The 18,729-nt window shown below is 33.5% G+C and overlaps 2 protein-coding genes across 3 annotated transcripts; one reads left to right on the top strand and one right to left on the bottom strand.

The window, feature by feature from the left end:
* The first annotated feature begins 5,241 nt into the window (after positions 1–5,241).
* LOC105951280 (2,3-bisphosphoglycerate-independent phosphoglycerate mutase) lies at positions 5,242–9,157 on the top strand. Of its 2 annotated transcripts, none has more exons than XM_088821978.1 (10): positions 5,242–5,533; positions 5,691–5,875; positions 6,040–6,167; positions 6,843–6,993; positions 7,141–7,344; positions 7,431–7,855; positions 7,978–8,170; positions 8,300–8,395; positions 8,490–8,645; positions 8,740–9,157. In XM_088821978.1, the coding sequence occupies exons 2-10, from the start codon at positions 5,714–5,716 to the stop codon at positions 8,902–8,904; spliced, it is 1,680 nt and encodes a 559-aa protein (XP_088678104.1). In that variant the 5' UTR covers positions 5,242–5,533; positions 5,691–5,713; the 3' UTR covers positions 8,905–9,157. The 2 variants fall into 2 exon arrangements, with proteins under 2 accessions (XP_088678104.1, XP_012830137.1); XM_012974683.2 differs by having other exon boundaries at positions 5,473–5,533; positions 5,684–5,875.
* Positions 9,158–9,316: 159 nt separating this feature from the next.
* LOC105951281 (oxygen-evolving enhancer protein 2, chloroplastic) lies at positions 9,317–11,103 on the bottom strand. The gene is made up of 4 exons (XM_012974684.2): positions 10,562–11,103; positions 10,015–10,247; positions 9,867–9,917; positions 9,317–9,768 (listed from the first exon to the last, which is right to left on the bottom strand). The coding sequence occupies exons 1-4, from the start codon at positions 10,809–10,811 to the stop codon at positions 9,508–9,510; spliced, it is 795 nt and encodes a 264-aa protein (XP_012830138.1). The 5' UTR covers positions 10,812–11,103; the 3' UTR covers positions 9,317–9,507.
* Positions 11,104–18,729: the final 7,626 nt, after the last annotated feature.

Here is an 18,729-nt window from a genome sequence, read left to right as displayed (position 1 = left end):
GCCTTGTTGCTTCCTAATTATCATTTATCTGCGGAGTTTTATTTATTTAAATTTGAATTTTATTTTAGTATTGACTCTGTCCGACATCTCTCTTGTTCAATTAGCACAGAGAATTCTTCAAAAAAAAAAAAAAAAAAAAAATTAGCACAAAGAAATGTATTTGTGTTTAGTATGGATTTCCTAGGCTGACCGGTGAAAATTAACCGATGGGTTTGATGAACATGCCTTCGAAAACCCCGCGCGGGCACCTCTGTAATATCGAAAAATCAGGGATTATACGTGAGCTTGTAAATAGGTTTTCTACTACTACTTGGCACCAATACATTTCATAAATTTTTGGGATGAGCATGAGCTTGTGGTAGGTCTTTTTGAACCACACTACCTCATTAGTTGCCTTCATCAATAAAATGTTCAAAATTCGATAAATGTCTTATTTCAAATTAAATGAAAAGAAAAAAAAAACTCAAATCTCATAAATGATCATGCTACAAATTGAAGTTTCTTAAAATCAATAACTAATAAATATATAATATATATAACAAAATGATATAAATATATATAAATAAAATAATGTCTACGGGGCGGGGCTACGTGGTAGGCACACTCGTTCCCATATTTTTTCGGATCGGGGAATACCACTAGTTTCAGGTCGAGTTGGGACGGGGACCAATATATAGGGTCAAATTGCCATCCTTAGCCTATAATACTAGGGGTGGGTTTGGTAGGGCAACCGTACCAAACCACTCGAATCACTACCATTACTAAAATTTTGGTATTATGGAATCCATTATCATTGCCCTACCAAAAACTTTGGTATACTGATTTCGGCATACCGAAATTTCGGTACGGTATGTTATGGTAATGGTAATGGTAATTACCAATCTATGTTATCTACTATTTAAATCTAAATTGAATATCAATTTTTTCAAAGCAATTCAAGGTATATACATGATTAAAATGTTCAAAACTAGTATTTATGATATAAGTATTCTAAATATATGTTCTTAATTTACCTAATATGAAATATTTCGTAAATAAAATTATAACATAAAAACTTTGAACATCAGTTATATCATTATTAATGAAAACAATTTAAAATATTTTTGACATACCTAAAGAATATAATTAATTTTAACTAATAGTAGTTAGTTAGGATACTATGTTCACTTTTGATTATAATAAATTAAATATTGAAATAAAATTTTATTATTAATAATATTTCGGTACAGTAGGGCAGTACCATTTTCATAATATTGAGTGCCGTTGTCCTACCAAAACATTTTGGTAGAGAATTGGTAGGGCTCGGTAGGGCAATGGATTGGTAATGCAATTTGGTAAAAGAAAACCATCCCTATATAATACCATACAAAGAGAATCATTAAGTGCAAACAAGCCCGAAAAGAATAGAGAGTTTATATATCTACCCCGTTTAATTTAAAAAAATGAAATTCAATGCAACATATATATATAATATAATTCCGAAATGCTAATTATTGTTTCAATTGTATTAACTAGCATTTTTTCCCCGTGCGATGCACGGGATATTATTTCAAAAGTCAAAAGATAATCAATTTAATACATAAAAAGAAAATATCGTACACTAACATAGTAAAATTTAATAATGTAGTATTGTTCATATTTTATATAACATTGGTTCTTTTTTAAATCTGACGTATTAAGATTTTTTATCCAAACTTTAGATTAAGATTTTGAAAAATCGAATTTCTATCTTTATCTCTTAAGATTTGAGATATATCGATGAAAAATCGGAGATTGATAATTATTAAAAATTATGGTTAGAAATTAGTGGAGAAAATATATTAAAAATAAATAATTACAGAAATACCATTAGAGTTTTTTAGGGTTGCCCAACGTTTCTTTCTTTTATATATAAGATATAAGATACCGTTCGTAATCTCTCTCTAGCCATCTTCCTCCCTCACTTATTCTCCACTCTAAATCTGCATACCATAATCAATCAAGTTTGAAGGTAATTATTTCATCTTGTTCAATAAATTTCAATATTTTCTACTTTTTTTGAATGATTGTTGGTTAATTGTGTGCAAAATATTTTTTTTCTTCGTGTACTAGCGAGCCACTATCACCCACACTTAATCAAGTGTTAACAACCTCCGAAATCAAGCGATAACTACTTCCATCCACATCCAGTATGTGTGTTACTTAGGGCGGGTGAAAGTCGGATGAATCGGACCGAAATTAACCTTTTTGGAAAATTTCCAAAAAAATTGGAAGTACAAAATTAATTTCAATTCCAATTTCAAAATTTTCGGAATCTAAAAATTCATTCTAATTCCAAAAGGCCCGTAAATTTCAGAATTTCGGAAAAATTGGAAATCATATAAGTTTTAAAATTTCAAAACTTAGCAGAAATTTCTGAAATTTTCTTAATTTTTCAAAAATAAGAACATCCACTTCGATAAAAGTAAAACTAATAACTACTAATTTCAGTTAAAAAATAAACAAAAATAAACACATCAATATCCAATAAAACTTCTAATAATAATTAAGTATGTCAAAATCCAAAAACAAAACTTCAATCAAATTACTATTTCAGAAAATAAATAAAAACTTAAAATAAGTATTATATAATATATATTATTTATAGGTGTATTTTTCGGGAAAAAAAACGGAAATTTTCGGAATTAATGTCGGAAATTAATCGGATCGGAAATTGGAAATTCCAAATTTATTTATATAATTCCAATCCAAAAAAATCGGAAAAATTCGAAAATCAAAATTTCAGAAGTCGGAATGAAAAAAGTTGGTCTAAAATCGGAACTTTTCATATCGGAACCGACGGAAATTGGAATTTCCGTTCCAACTTGCACCCCTAGTGTTACCCTTCCATCTCACGCCTATGTTGGGCGTGAGTCTTCTTTCTTTTATTTTCTTTTCTTTTTTAGTGTCTAATTCCCCATCTCATGCCTAGATTGGGTTTTTTTTGTTTAATTGTTTAAATTTTAGAAAAATGTATATATATTTGCTTATGACTTTCTTAAAGAACATTTGATAGATTAAATTAGTGTTAAACATACATGATGTTGGCTAAGAGAATTTTTGTTTCAAAGAGAGTAGAAATAATTTTCTTAGAATTAGAACGGTATGATTAGTAATTTTGAATTGGCAAATAGCACCACCCAATATAATATTAGTTGAAATTTGAAAATATGCTTATTCGGTAGGTACAACAACTACTTGTCTTTTAAAATCAATTAAATAAGTTTTTATCCTCCAAAACAAGCCCCAAGTATCAAGTAATAAATTCATGGTGCTTTCGAAAAGCTTTTGAAAAGAGATTATGATATTTTTTTTGGCTCATAATCATTTTTCTTATGTCTGCAAATGTAGCTTTAATTTTGCTTTTGTTTTTAATTGTTTTAAAATAAGTTGATACGACATAATTTTAAAAGTATATGTGCAACAACCTTTTTTTTATATATAACTTAAATCTCCATTAGACATTTGAGTGCTTGTTATATTTATGTATAAATCAATTTTTTAAGGACATCTAAGATAATTTATCAAAAACTGCGACTTAAAAGTTTCTTTTACAAACACATCAACTTATAATTTATTTACTTTTGATAAGAACATCAACTTATAAATTAACCGCTTAAATTTACATGCATTAACTTTTATGAATAACCAATTATTTCAAATTTTACTTACAATCACCGACTTCTATTTTTGTAGTAAGCCTTTGGAAACACCCAATAAATATCCTACACTAGTAGCTTATTACTTGAGCTGTTTGATCGTCAAAAAAATATTATTAAGAATTTGATGTTTCACTAACACCAAGTCTCGACGTCCTAATAAATATCTGCAACGCGAGTCACGATATATAGTCCAATGAAAGTGTCCGATATGGGCTCATCACAAACTAAGTCGATAAAAATTTATTAGACTGAGCTAAATGAACTATACGTCAAGTCGAGTTAAACCAGTAAAACTCTACACATATTTAAAAAAGAAAAAAAAAATTCTAGCATCTAATTAATCTTCACTCAAAGAATAATTAATAGCAAAATGTTTTAATCATAATATATATATATATATTAAATGATGTATATTAGTGTAATTAAGCATGAAGCATAGCAGTTATAATTTTGATTTAGCAGAATATATAGCAGATGATGATGCATGCTGATGTGCTCAAGCACGAGACAATAAAAAGTGATTACGTGATGAGTCATGCTATTGCTAGCTTATGACTTATTTTGTGTGGAATTAATTAATAATCCAAAAGCTACTGCTTATCAACTTATTATTGGTCTTCTATGTGAGCTAAGCACATAGTTAAGTATGAGTATACATTTATATATTAATACAAAACACACAACTTTATTTTTTTCTGTTCATATATAATTTATTTGAGTGGGATGGGGGTGTTACAATTAGGGTGGGTGATCTTTAATTTTTTCAATTAGTCTTTATATAATTCGAATAATGCAATAGTTTATTCCTTCTACACATTCAAACATAAATTGTTGATTTTGAGTTGGAGACTGCCACTCATAAATTGTTATAATGTCATCACTTTTCTTTTTTTTTTTTTTTTTTTTTTTTTTTTTTTTTTTTTTAATGAAGGCACCTCAACTATATAGATGCACACAGGACAACAAAATTAACTATGTGTGACAAACTGCACATAACGACTATTGACACCGAGATTTGAACATGCTAATTTACTTCAACCACTAGGTCATTATTTTGCGGGAAAATGTCAGCACTCTCTTCTTCATGGAAAGTGATTCATCTGTAAAGTCGTTGGGTGATATATATTTTGTTGGAGATATTGATATTAAATAATACATTTTAGTAAAATAGATAAATTAGTCTTAGTTAACAAAATTATAACCTAAGATATTATATACGATTTGTCTATATCTCAGTTAACAAGATTAACATATGATAGTAGGTTTACAATATTGTTTTTCTGTCAAGGAATGCGCTAGTGGTTGGAGCAAGTCAATTTGTGTTAATTGACCCATGTTCGAATCTCCTTACCAACATGGTTAGAATAACGTGATTTACATCTCTCGCATAGTTGAGAGTGTAAGTTTACCCGATGCATCTATTAAATTGTATTTTTGTATTTTTTGTATGCTTCAACTTTTGATGGGTAATTTGTTAAAAATACAAATTGAGTTACATGATAGTTACTAAATTGATATATAAATTTAGTAATATAATTTTAAGATTATCCTACATTCTTACAATCTAACTTGTCCAGAAATTAGAATTTTCCATTATTACTAATTTCTTGCTGATCAAGATCATCAATTGGCATATTCCCCAAAGATCTTATTTTTTAAATATATATATTATATAAATAAATAAGAAAAAAAAAAGAAGAAAAGAAAAAAAAAAGAGTGTCACGTGGATGATCACGTGTCCCCCTTTCCTCGATGTTGAAAAAAATAGTATATATAAGTGCTCCACCAATCTCAGTCTCCCTATTCGATTCTACTTGTTTCTTCAGAAATCTATACTCACAAAACAACAAGCGGTACGCTTCTTCTCATTCCTCCTCTACGTGTATTAGTATAGATCGATGTATATATGTATTTAATTTGTAGTTTTGAACGCCCTTAGATCTGATACAGTTTGTGTTTTCTGATAAAAGATTTGATTTTTTTTTTTTTTGAAATACTGATAGGCAAAAGAAAAGAAAGAAAAGGAAAAGGAGATGGGTAGCTCTGGATTTTCATGGAAATTGAAGGATCACCCAAAGCTGGCAAAGGGGAAAACGATAGCAATGATTGTTTTGGATGGGTGGGGCGAAGCTAAACCCAATCAGTACAATTGCATCCATGTGGCGGAGACTCCAACCATGGATTCACTTAAGAATGTATTATTAATTTTTTTTTATTTAATTATTTTTTTGTGGGTTAAATGCATCTGATATTTAATTTGTTCTTGGATCTATGCGTGGCTTCAATATTTTTTTTTTTTTCCCTTTTGAGAGGCTAAATTTTTTGTTGTTGTTGTTGTTATGGTTTGATTTTGGTGAAGGGTGCCCCTGATAAATGGAGATTGGTGAAGGCCCATGGTAAAGCTGTGGGTCTGCCCACAGATGATGACATGGGCAATAGTGAGGTTGGTCACAATGCTCTTGGTGCTGGCAGGATTTATGCACAAGGGTGAGGGCTTCGTTGTTTTCGTTTATTTCTTTGGTAATAAATTATAAATCTGTGAACTAGAGACAAGGACTTCAAACTTGGAAATTGAAATTTCTGTGATGAATTTATGTATGCCTGAGGTTGTTTAATAAACTTTCTTGTATGTGGTAGGTGCTCACAATTTGATTATACATATGAATACAAGTCTGCTGAATGCCAGTTTCTCCCTTTGGATTTCGTGTTTTTACTTATTTTATTCATTTCTCATTCCTTCTTTATAGACTTCATGTTGACAGAAAATATTAAAAAAAATCATTTTTCCTGAAGCAGCAGAAAGGTACTCTAGAGTCTCTGGTTCTTATAGATAGAAACCGAATTCTAATGTATGGTTGTTTATGCTATTTTCTTCTGAACTTGCCGTACAGAAAAATTAAATAGATAAACGAAGGAACTTTTTTTTTCCTTTTGTTGATTGGTAGACTTTCGAAGCTCATATTACTGATTTCAATCATGTAAACTAGTATATGAGCAGAATACCTATTGAAAGATTCTATTTGTTGATATATTAAGTGCAAGAATACTTGGCCGTAAAATTATAGTAGCATACACTCGGTAGAAAAGCTTTTTTCCTGGTTTAGATTGTGTCCTTAAAAGCAATCATAACATTAACCCTTCTTTTATGTGCTTTTGGTATAGTGCTAAGCTTGTTGATAGTGCTCTTGATACTGGAAAAATTTATGATGGAGAAGGTTTCAACTACATCAAGGCATCTTTTGAAAGTGGAACACTTCACCTCATCGGATTATTGAGTGACGGAGGTGTACACTCTAGGCTAAATCAGTTGCAGGTATTTGTTTCTGTTGATCAATTCAGAAGCAGCAATCACTTTTTCTTTCTTCTGTTATTTTAAAACTTTGTTGGCCCTTTTCTTTATTTGTTTTCCTGCATATGATAAAAAAACTAATTCTGCACTTCATACTATATTGGGTTTCAGTTGTTGCTTAAAGGTGCTAGTGAGCGTGGTGCTAAAAGAATCCGTGTTCACGTTCTGACGGATGGACGTGATGTTTTGGATGGAACAAGTGTGGCCTATGTTGAAACTCTTGAAGAGGATCTTGCAAAGCTACGCGAAAACGGTGTCGATGCCCAGATTGCATCTGGTGGAGGTCGCATGTATGTCACAATGGATCGATATGAAGTAAGCCCCATTCATGTTTATATCATAAAGAATTGTTACTCTTTCTAGAAGTTTCCATTTGACAATCCTTTTTCTGCATTTTCCAGAATGATTGGGAAGTTGTAAAAAGAGGATGGGATGCACAAGTCCTCGGAGAAGCACCATACAAGTTTAAGAGTGCCGTTGAAGCTGTCAAGAAGCTGAGAGAGATTCCTAACACGAGTGATCAATACTTGCCTCCCTTTGTCATTGTTGATGATAGTGGCAAGTCTGTGGGGCCCATTGTCGACGGTGATGCTGTTGTGACTTTCAACTTCCGGGCTGATCGTATGTCCATGGTTGCCCAGGCACTTGAGTATGAGAAGTTTGATAAATTTGACCGTGTCAGATTTCCCAAGATTCGTTACGCTGGGATGCTTCAGTACGATGGCGAACTTAAACTTCCAAACCACTACCTCGTTTCTCCTCCTGAAATGGAAAGAACTTCTGGAGAGTATTTGGTCCACAACGGTGTCCGTACCTTTGCTTGCAGGTAAGTTTGGTTAAAACTTTTTTATTTACCAAGTTCTATGATTGTAGCTTTTACACCCGACTAGCGTCTTTTATGGCATCATCATAACCTTAAATAATTGGTTGTGGTATGGTATTATGCAGTGAAACAGTTAAATTTGGTCATGTGACCTTTTTCTGGAACGGAAACCGGTCAGGATACTTCAACGCGGACATGGAAGAATATGTTGAAATTCCAAGCGATAGTGGTATTACCTTTAATGTCAAGCCAAAGATGAAAGCCTTGCAGATTGGTGAGAAGGCAAGAGATGCTATCCTCAGCGGCAAATTTGACCAGGTAATCCAACAACAAATATTTCGTCTTTCTGATTCCTACCCAAGTTGGAAAAATCGAAAAAAAAAAATCACTTACTTTTGTAAGAAGCATATGTTCTAACGAGTTTGTTTTTTTTTTTTTGTACAAAAGGTACGTGTTAACCTGCCAAATAGTGACATGGTGGGACACACCGGTGATATTGACGCAACAGTTGTGGCTTGTAAGGCTGCTGATGAAGCCGTCAAGGTACTGTTAAATTATATATCCTGCGTTTGTTTCGAATTTATTTGTCCCATGGAATGTAATTGGGAGAATTATTTATTGTGTGAAATGTGTGTAGATGATACTTGATGCGATAGAGCAAGTGGGAGGAATATATGTAGTTACAGCTGATCACGGAAACGCAGAGGACATGGTTAAAAGGAACAAGAAAGGCGAACCCCTTCTTGACAAGAATGGCAACATTCAGATTCTTACTTCTCACACACTTGAACCTGTAAGTAGTATTAACAGATTTGATTGATTTCTTCGTATATATATTTACGCCCACATGTATATATATTAATTAAAAAAAAACTTTGGTTGGTTAGGTCCCGATTGCAATCGGGGGACCAGGGCTGGCAGCTGGTGTCAAGTTCAGGAAAGATGTACCGAATGGTGGGCTTGCAAATGTGGCTGCAACTGTCATGAACTTACACGGCTTCGTGGCCCCAGACGACTATGAGACGACCCTCATTGAGGTTGTTGACGTTTAGATTCTGTTCTTTTTTTCGTTTTCGTTTCAAAATTTTGCACTAGGGGGGATGGCTACAGAAAGAATACACTACACACTATCCATTCTTTCTGAATAAAAACACCTTTTGCTTGCTGAGTTTTACTTTCTAGTGTAATTGAGACTATTAACTTAAGCAGCATCGAACTATTTTTCTCCTATTTCGATGGGGTTGTGATTTGTTCGACAATTCGATGATTTGAAATATAATTATCAACTCTTAGTGTCTTTCCATTCGTGACCTACTACTTCTCTTCACTATGCATTATTTTTCTTTGAGGTGCGTTCTCTGTTTTTCTCTTAATGATCTGATTTGCTCGACTACTATACTTGATATTCCACAGCACCCGATTCTTGTTTGGACATAAAAGTAAGTAGTTTGATGAGAAGGGATATGACAAGTGACAAGAATAATTCCTCTTATGCAAAAACCACATTTGAAATATCCACACAACACATAACTGAGATGGGACATAAATTTGACAACTCCAATCAAGATTCGAGTTGTGGATACTTGTTTGTTTTCGTAGGTTATATAAAGAAAAAGGTTACATACAAAACAGACTCGAAATCCCTTAAAAGTTGATTAAGCGATACTGAAAGAAGTGGCAGCGTTCTCGACGAACTTCTTAGCACCCTTAAACCATCTCTTGTCACCAGCTTGAGCCTTGCATATGTACAGCTTTCCATCCTTAACTGCAGCTGTTATGAGCTGATGTTTGCCCCCTTCGTCTCCGTCAGCTGTCCTAGTCAGCACCGACAAGAAATAGTACTGGGTCCCACCTACAACCGGTGTCGATGTCTCCAATACGTTTGCACTTGCCACCGCTCCCGACTCGAATCCACCCTATGTACCAAAACCAAATTAATTAATACTGGCTCTACATTTTTTTCCGAGCATCATCATCAATATATATGCTCTAAAGGTAGAGTGATTCGACTTACCTCTGAATCAGTTTTACCAAAGTAGGCCTGTTTGCCTAGCAGATAATCCACCTGCAAAAAAAAAAAAACAAATTCTTGATTACAGTAATCCAAACGAAAACGTACATCGGAGATGATATATACGTAGATAATAAGAAAAAAGAAATACCTTGGAGAGGAAGTCTTCAGGGGAGCCGTAGTCGGTAATGGCTTTCTTGTCGGTGGGAGTGATGGTGACGGAGAGGTTGCTCGATGCATCAAAGTTGTCCTCGTACCTCAGAACCTGTCCTGGAAACTCCTTTTCGCTGCTCGGGTTCCACTTTGCCGGCACTTCTATCTTGAATCCTTCTCCGCTGTACGGCTTGAAGTCCGTGTTTGTTTTCGGCTTCCCAAATATATTCGCTACGCGCATTTACATATCACCATTATCAGTATATTATTATTATTATTATTTTGTCTCAAATCATACATACATACATTAGGACAACATATTAAGTGCTCTCATAGTCAATCATATGCAACTCCATCCAATTACTTAGAAACTCATTCTCTATTTTAATTTCATATTTATCTCCTATATAGTACTTGTTGATACAACAAGCAACCAAATTATGTCAATCATGTGTAAATAATAAAATAAAAAAATAAAAAAAATTAAATAAATAAAAGATTATTTTACAAAGAAACTAAAAAAAAGAAAAAGAAAGAAAGAATACCAGATTCTCCATAAGCAGCATCAGCAGGAGAGACCTTGGTGGCAACAGCAGCAGCACCGACGAGAAGAGTGAGAGCCAATCTCCTTGAAACGACGGCGTCTGATGATTCTATTGCCTCAACCTGCTGCTTCTGTGCTCGGCAGATTAGAAGCTGGTTGTTTGGCTTCAAAGAAAGCAAGTTGGTGGTTGTTCTTGCTACCGGTGTAGATAGTGTTGTGTGGTGGTGCAAGAAGCATGAAGTTGATGCCATTTCTCTCTCTCAAATTATTCTATAATATTTTATTTTTTTATGATCAAACACACCCTTCCTTCCTTCCCTTTTTGTTTTCAGGATTTTGATGAGTGTGGTGTGTGCAAGTGTGTGAATCCTAATTGTTTGATTTTATTTTTTCTTTAGAGGATTTTTTTGAGGATTTTGTTTGGATGTTGGGATAAGGCTTTAGAGGATGCCATTGGTGCCACGTGGATTATCCCAATTGTTGTAATCTCCATGTCATACCTATTGTGGGTCCTATTTATACAATCTTCTGTTTTTCTCCTCCTTTCTTGTTTTTTTATGTAATCTAATTTATATCCAATGAGAAAAGATTTTGGGTTTTACATATTTTTTTATTTTATTTTTTGGTAATCCGCAACCAACCATATTAGGTAGGTTAGCCTATAAACTCGTATAATATATTGCAAACAATACAAGAGACGTAAAATACACTAAGTTAACCATTGTGACAAGCGCCACCTAGGATCGTTGACAAAATGAGTTGAACTTGGGTCAATTGACACAAACCCCTTTTTTTTTCCAACCGCTAGGTCATCCGTTGCGAGACACATGTTATAATTTTCTGAAAATTCAGACTGTGGATGACATTAATTTAATATGAACAATTAAAAAAAATAAACATTTTCTCAAGTGTAGCCATTTTTTTTCTTCTTATTACCAATTCACTAATTAAATATATGAGATTTGTACTATTTGTAACATTTTACAGTTTCACATATGAGAATTTATAAACTTAATCTTCTTGTGACCAGTCAAGTTATCATAGTTGATTTGGTAACGAAGGTATGTTTTGATTCTTTTGAACAGCGAAGAATGAACTAGCTAGGCTTGTTCTGATTATGTATAGGTGTTACCCGAAACACGCGCACAACGCTCGGATGGCAAGTAGATTTGGGCTTCGGGTTTTTCGAACGCATGTTAATTTATTAAAAAAAAAAAAAAAAAAGATTATTTTGTGCACGATTTAAATTTTTTGACTTATTAGTATTTTTTGAGGAAAAATCAAATAGCTCAAGCTCAAATGGTGATTAATTAATCCAGTTCTAAGCTAACTAATTTTACGTGCCAACCATTACAACGTTTCAAAGAAGAGCGCGTAATGCCTCAATTCTGAACATACGCCTCTAATTTGTATAGGCGTTCGTTCGTTCTTCTCTCTTTGAAAACGGTATTTATTGCCTATAAATTGGAGAACCGGACCAATTCTACAATCAACTTTTGAGGACTTTGTCAAGACATTGTTCTTCCTTCTTCCTTCAATTCTGTAGATATTTTATTATTTGTTTAAATTCGCCGTAGGTTGAATATTAGTGCGAATATTTAACAACTGATTGTTATATATTGGGAGACTAGCTGGAGAAGCATGTTGCACTGTAGACATCTCAAAAATATTGTCTTAAGAACATTGTTTTTACAAGCCTCATTAGATTTATCGTTTGCGTATTTCTACTTTAATTTTGAAGTAAATACAATTCTTAATTAATTATTTACGCGAATTATTATTTGACTCCAACAAGATGAACTAGAGGCATGTTCATTAATTCATCCCAAAATAGGTATTACGAAAAACTAGAATACAAGCCAGAATAGTTATCAACATAATCTCATATAACCAACAGTTTTAAATCATATATTTACATGAATAATTACCCACTAACACCCCCCCCTCCCCATCACACACACACACACACACACACACACACACACATATATATATATATATATATATATATATATATATATATATATATGGCGAGGGCCACATTGAGACCGGGTGTTTTTTTTTTGTAATTTTCAGACTTAGATCAAACGGTGTTAAGGTCAAATGTCTGAATACTAACGGCGATGGCCACATTGAGACAATTTTCAATACATGGGGCAAATCGATGCAATTGAGAGTAGAAGGGGGTAAAGTGATATCGAGCCAAAGTAGAAGGGGGCAAAACGATGTAATTGAGAGTAGAAGGGGGAGCCAAAGTACAAGGGGGCAAATCGATGTAATTGAGAGTAGAAGGGGGTAACGCGATATCGAGCCAAAGTACGAGGGGGCAAATCGATGCAATTGAGAGTACATGGGGTAAAGTGGTAAAGTGATATCGAACCAAAGTACACAAGGGAGGAAAGTGGAATTTATCCTTATATTTTTTTCTCCAAAACATCTAATTGGTTAGATTTTTTTAATTTTCTGAATAAAACCTTTTATATTTGTTATTTTGAGTTTCTTCAAAAAAAATTTCTTAAATGTTTTCTTCCGGTAGTTCAAACATCCTAAGATTACTAACATCTTTACAATCCTATGATTGTTGAGAATTTGAACTACCGGAAAACATTCAAGAAGAAAATGAAGAAATACAAAATGACAAAAATAAAAGGTTTTATTCAGAAAAAAAAAATTCTAAGTAATTAAATGTTTTGGAGAAAAAAAATAAAAATATCAAAATTTCCTAAGTAAGTTAACCGAAAATGTTAAAAAATATAATGGAAAATGGCCCAAACAAACCCTTATCTTTATATGCTTAACATGGGTATTTTCGTCAAATTTTGGAATAAATATAATAGTAGAGGTTTTTGTATTTATATCTGGTATAGGGATATATGACACAAAGTTCATAGTACAGGAAATTTTTGTATTTAAGCCTAAAGAAAACCGTAATTTGACTCTATATTAGAGTACCATTATAATTCAAGTGCTAAAAAGACATGTTTAGAAGCCCAACAATTATGGCCCAATATATTAGCCAAGTAAATTCTAGATCTTTCCAATAATCATGCAAATATTCTCTAAATTCTACCCAAAATTTTCCGACCCCCTCATGCAAAAGTTATCAGTCTTCCGATCACACAAATATTCTCCAAATTCTACCAACATTTTCAACTTCCTCGGTCACGCGAAAATCCTCCAAAATTCAACATCTCCCAATCACTCAAAAATTCCCCAAGGACCAAGCATCCATCTCAGTAAAATGAAAACCTCCTATAAATATGTACCTATTTCACCTGTTATAATCACCCATTTTCATATCATAGAAACACCAAACATAAAAGAAAGAAAAGGAAAGAATTACACATGGCAAGCAGGAAAAAAACTAAAGGTGCTCGCCGACTAGAAGATGTGGTATCCGACGAAGATATTCCTACGATTCTCTATCAGTTCATGTCAGCCATCAAGAAGCACGGTCGATCCCCGCCCGACGGAGACAAAGAAACCACGTCAAAATGGAGTGATGCTAGAAGCGCCGCTATGGCTCTTCAGGAAAAAGATGTGCCCATCTACAATGAGGCAGAGCTGAATGCTGTGATAACAATGAAACAAAGTTACGGGTTCGATGGTAGAATTGTATTGGATAGAGATTTCTTGGGAGATAAGTATGAAACGATAGACTGTAAAGAACAGAACTAAACGGATCAATTCCTTTGACCGGTCGTTTCGAGCTTCCAGTTATTCTGGATTGCTAACGTGGTTAGATGACGCCGATGGAAGGAACCGCTGGAGATTCATCCAACTTCGATCCCCTAAAGGCAAGTGCGTAACTGACTTGGCTCTTTGAAGGACAACTTCCCTTGTTAATGTACGAGCAGGAGAGAGTCAAAAGGCAGAAGAGGAATAGGTTGTGCTGGGTACCTATGACACTTCTGCCTCAAATATCATTGCGTGGATTAGCGCTGTAGCAGGAGTGTCAGTTATCACCGGTCACTGCGCTAACTTCGAGTCCTCTGACGCCAAAACAAATGCATTCAAGCCCAGGAGCGCCCCTTAACACTAAGACAATCTAAAAATGCTCTACCATTAGCCGCGACAAGATCAAGCAACCCACCCGGAATTGGGTTAATCCTCACGCAGGGCGGGATTGGAGCTGGCAGAAGATTAGATAGATATAATGGCTGTTGAATTTATGAGTTGACAATTAATTAGTGATTAGTGGTATTGCTAGTGGATGATGTTGCTAGTGGTATTTTGTGCTTCTCACAATTTATTTTCTATTTTCTATATAGAAAATGGGGTAAAACTCTTCAACCGTATAATATAAAACTATATGACTAAAAAAAATGAAATAACATCAAAACAAAATCAGGTGTTTGGCTAATCTTATTTCAAACATTTCATAAGCTGCTCAAAGAGCTTATAAGCTTTTATGTTTAGATAATGAACTTATAAATTATTTTTAATAATTAAGCTCTTAAATAAAAAGATTACATGTACTTATTTTAAAAAAATCTTATGCTTATTTTAAAAAATGCTAGAATCTTTTTAAAAAAAATATCAATTTGAAAAGCTTAAAAGCTCTTAAATGTCTTTAGAGCATCTCCAGCAGATGTTTATAATTTTACATACCACTTTTTACAATCCACTCTTGTTAATATTTTATCACATTATCTTTAACACAATAACTCACTCAAATAATATATTATTTATAAAAATAAACAATTAATATATTTTATTATCTTTATCCTATATAATTACAGAATACGAAATGTTTTGGCTGGGATGTGAATTAAATTTGGCATGCACTTTTTATCTGCCAAAAAGTAATGGGCATACAAGCTTGACCTGCCAAATTTGGGAAGCCACACATTATTTCAATTAAATAAATAAAATGCAAAAAGAAAACAAAAAAAAATTATCACCCACGGCCATCATCTTCCTCCCGCAACTTAATTCTTCCATCGAGCCCTCTGCCGCCGCATCATCACCACGGCCGCACCACCGCCGCCTCACCACCTGCCTTCCGACCCCAAAAAAAGATTATGCTTTATGTTTAATGGATTCTTCCAGATCTCTTGTAAATCAAGATTTTGGATCGAGTTACATTTTGTGTGTGTGTATTGTGTTGGGGCCTGTGTTTTTTGTGCATGAAGTGCCTTTGTCTTCTGGTGGGTTTAGTTGGAGAAAGCAACTTTTGTTGTTTTTTCTTCTTTTGCAAATAGGCTTGTTATGAAGATAAATCTCTGGATATTGTTTTTTTTTCTTTTTTTTCTTTTTTTTTTGGCGAGGATTAGATCTAAAGAAGAATGGGGAGAAAGAAGATGAAGTTTTGAGAAATTATGAAAATTGCAATTTGATTCTATGCAATTTGGAGAGAGGGATTTTCTGAAATTATTAGGGATTGAATTGAAAATTCTAATAACTTTATTTCGAGCATATGAAAATATTGGATGAATTTATAAATTTCAAAAAAAATGATTTAAAGGGTTAGTTAGATCTTTTTAGTTTCAAGATCAGAGGTCCAGTCGCACAAAGCGCGAGTGTATAACACTTGAGTTCGTAGGGTTCTTTTTGGCTTTGACTATTTTTCACAGGGAGTCGAGCTCGTAGGGGTTTTTTTGGCTTTGACTATTTTTCACAGGGAATCAAACTTGTAGGGTTTTTTTTTACTTTGACTGTTTTGCACATAAAGTTTGTGCTAATATTTTTGACACAAGGGATTTTTCAGCTATTTGAAATTACACATGAGTGGTTTTGCAAAAAAAGACTAATTTTAATAGTTTATAAGCTTACCCAAATACCTCTTGAGTCACATTTGCATCTTTTAGGATAAAAGCATTCTACGAAATAATAGCTTTAACAACTTTAATCATGTTTTGAATATTTAAGTAACTATCATATGTTATCTTGTCTCATCGTGTCTTTTAGAAAGTCTCATTATTGGACATCTCGGGGTCCGTTATCTATAAACCTACACTATCGTATAATAGTTTGTAAATTACACTAGAGACTTAAATCACACTAGGCTAAGGGGCTAACCATGTGTGACAAGTTCGACTTAATTACTGTTGTCAATAAAATTCAAACTTGAGTTAATTGACACTGACTCACTTACTCCAGTCGCTAGGCCAACTTAAGCGGAACTATGATATTTTCTTTAAGATACCTAATAATATGGGTGGACATTTGGGTTGTGATCCGTTCCGATCGGGTTTTATTTGATCGGATCGGGTAATTTTCAAGTCTACACGGCTTTGCCAGGTTCGGGAAGCTGATGTTCTTAAATTGGGTCTGGTCATGGTTTTAGAATTCCTAACCGAGTACCCGGTTATAGACACGGCCACGGGCCGGTTCAAACCGGTTCACGGTTCACATTTTCCGGAACCGGAACCGGCCTGGAAATTTTGAATATATATATTTTTTTTTGAAATATTTGATGAACAAGTAAATTAAAAGAAGTACTTTTAAATAGAAAAGGGAAAAGGAAATAAATGAAAAGTCAATTTAGAAGCACAAGTTTAAAATATTTGATGAATAAGTAAATTATAGGAAAAATTAGGGTGTGAGGGTATTTATAGGAAAATTTGGGGGGGGGGGGGGGGGGGGGGGGAATTCAAAAAAAAAGTAAATAACGGCCGGTTCACTAGCCGTTATTTGCTTTTTTTTTGAATGTTTTTGAATTTTTTTTTTTAAATCCGGGTGAACCGCCGGGCCGGCCCGGCGGTTCACGGTTCACCATTTCTCATAACCGGGCCCTTCCCGGGTAGGACGGGCCGGTTCACTCGGTCAACGGGCCGGTTCCGGGCCCAAAACCGGCACGTGGCCGTGTCTACCCGGCTAGAAAAAAAGACACTAAATAACATAGCCCACTTTCACCCAAGCTCAACCCAATTTATAGCTCATCTAATGTTATGGGTGGTGTTTGCAAAAGCTTATTTAAAAGCAGAAGTTATGGATTGTGAGTTAAGTTTATGTGTTAAGTGTTTATTTCTAAAAGTTGGGGGTGTTTGCAAATTTACTGAAAAAATAACTTAAATAGAAAAAGCAGGGTCATGGGTGCTTAATAAATTAAAGCTTAAAACTGTTTATTTTAAAAGAAGCAAAAGCAAAAGTTATTTTTCCAAACACCTAAAAACAGATTATTTGAGAAAAAATGCTCATAATCTATTTTTAAAAACTTTTGCAAACACCACCTATGTCATCTATATATTCTTTTTATTTTTATATTATTGGATTCCATCTAATATATTTCATTTTGAGCTTCAAATTCTTGTTTTTATATGGCCACAATTTGTTTAGTAGTTCAAGTTTTTATATTGGTACGTAATTTTCTTTTATCTTTTTTAATAAATAAATAGTTTTGCAATAGGGATTAATTCGAATATCAACATTATTATTGAACATTGGGAAGGGTGTCCGATTATTTTGGAAAGGGTTCGGAGAGTGGCGTAACCAGTGTAGTCCAATTGTGTGCAACTGCACACCCTTGATTTAAAAAAAAATTATCCTCTATATATTTACCTTATATATAGTGTTAAAAGAGGGTTCCATTTTGTTGGTTTTTTTATTTCTAATTTTTCTGTATATATTCCTTTTTAAATTCTATTTTTTTTGTATATTACTTAAAATTTAACTTTTAAAATTGGCTTGTAGTTAATTGGTAGAAAGTTTTTACCCGTGCAAGATTTAATTTCCATATACACAATATTTCAATTGTTTTCAATTTTTTTGAATATGCATGATGGTATTTTCACTCCTATAAGTTAGCCCAAAATTTGTAAAATAATTCCTTTAAATTTGAAAATATTACATATTTTTATTATTTAATGTGTATAGTATTAAAAAAAAAAAGTCGGTGGCGCTGGCCCCTAACCCCCGTAAACTTTTATCCAACCATTATAATTTTTACTATGTTAGATTCCGTGAAATTTGCTCTCGTTTGTACTCATTTTGTGTAAAAATACAGTTTCCGATGCACCAAAAACTAATATATACAAGCTAAAAATCACATATTATGATCATCTTGCTTCATAATGTAGAGTTTGAATGAGATAAAACGGGTACAAAAGTGATAATATTCCATATAATCTCGAAGATTTCACTAAATTTGAGGAGTTGATGGGGTGGTTGTAATTATCCAAACAAGAGGGGTGTTTTTGTAATTTGACCATACCTCAGGGAGGTGTT

This window comes from Erythranthe guttata, chromosome 8 (assembly GCF_056151865.1).
Source record: "Erythranthe guttata isolate IM_541 chromosome 8, IM_541, whole genome shotgun sequence".
In the NCBI taxonomy this organism is placed as follows: Eukaryota; Viridiplantae; Streptophyta; class Magnoliopsida; order Lamiales; family Phrymaceae; genus Erythranthe; species Erythranthe guttata.
The sequence above is the reverse complement of the archived record's forward strand: the minus strand, read 5'-3'. Positions and strand labels throughout refer to the sequence as shown.